The sequence below is a fragment of the Gymnoscopelus microlampas genome, assembly GCF_963454915.1.
Source record: "Gymnoscopelus microlampas genome assembly, chromosome: 17".
NCBI classification, from domain to species: domain Eukaryota; kingdom Metazoa; phylum Chordata; class Actinopteri; order Myctophiformes; family Myctophidae; genus Gymnoscopelus; species Gymnoscopelus microlampas.
Window position 1 is genome coordinate 49936353 of NC_139954.1, and position 1054 is coordinate 49937406.

General features: G+C 39.0%; 1 protein-coding gene across 2 annotated transcripts in view; it reads right to left on the reverse strand.

The window, feature by feature from the left end:
• Positions 1-756: 756 nt before the first annotated feature.
• poglut2 (protein O-glucosyltransferase 2) overlaps positions 757-1054 on the reverse strand; it is a 19294-nt gene continuing 18996 nt past the window's right edge. For both annotated transcript variants that reach the window (XM_084084997.1, XM_084084998.1), the window contains one exon: positions 757-935. In XM_084084997.1, the coding sequence (XP_083941123.1) occupies positions 918-935 (18 nt within the window). In that variant the 3' untranslated portion in view covers positions 757-917. The remainder of the gene's footprint in view (positions 936-1054) is intronic.

The following is a 1054-nucleotide window of genomic DNA, read 5'->3' on the forward strand; positions in this document are numbered from 1 at the left end:
AGAGAGAACTCACTAGACACTAGCGCTCTGAACCAGAGGCTACAGGCACCCCGGCGTCACAACATTCATGAATGAATGATGTTTATACTGTTTTTTTTTTTTTAATTTTGATCATAATTATGAATGAATTCATATCATGTCCTCACAGAGACATTCTGCTCTTGTATCTTTGTGTTGGACAAACACAGTCAACACAACTTCACATTCTTATCGCTTCCTTTGCTAAACCATCTCAACATTCCATCAACATGACAGAAGAGTGAATGGTTTTAATATAGACTATATGTTCTACTGTGTGGAGCTTCAAAGCTCCACACAGTAGAACAGGTTCATTTCAATAGTAACATTCTAATCCACTATAGTCTTCACTCCCGTACCCAGGCCTGCATGAAGGCAGTATGAGGTTAACAGGATTTTCCTCCTTCAGAAAAACATCAAGCCGGCCATGAAACGTTTCACAATCTCAGACGGACATTTTTCTACACTTGTCAGAGTGAGAGTTACAGACCCACACGGGTCCATTTGGTTCCATTTGTACACTCAGAGTTACATACCTGTAAGGGTCCATTTGGTTCCTAACAATCATGTATCTGGGGACCCCCTGGTGGTCCCTGGACCCCATATTGAGAACCACTGTAGTTAGATGTGTGTGTGTGTGTGTGTGTGTGTGTGTGTGTGTGTGTGTGTGTGTGTGTGTGTGTGTGTGTGTGTGTGTGTGTGTGACAGAGGACGTCAGGATCACTTTTTAATATACAAACACTGAAAAAATATTTTATTTAAAAATGAGTAAAGTAATATTTATGCAAAATTAGACTTGGACACGCCCACAATTCATACTTTCATAATTGTATAATACATCAGGTTGAAAACAATGAGGATGTCAGTGGATCAGAGTTCAGAAGTCAGAGGTCAGTGGATCAGAGTTCATCCTTGGCCTGAAAAATAAAGAAGAGATTTTATGAGAAATAACTTGATCTTTAACCCATTAAGACCAGGAATGCATCTTTGTCATTTTCACATTTATTTAGCTATACAAAAATCATGTGTAACTCAA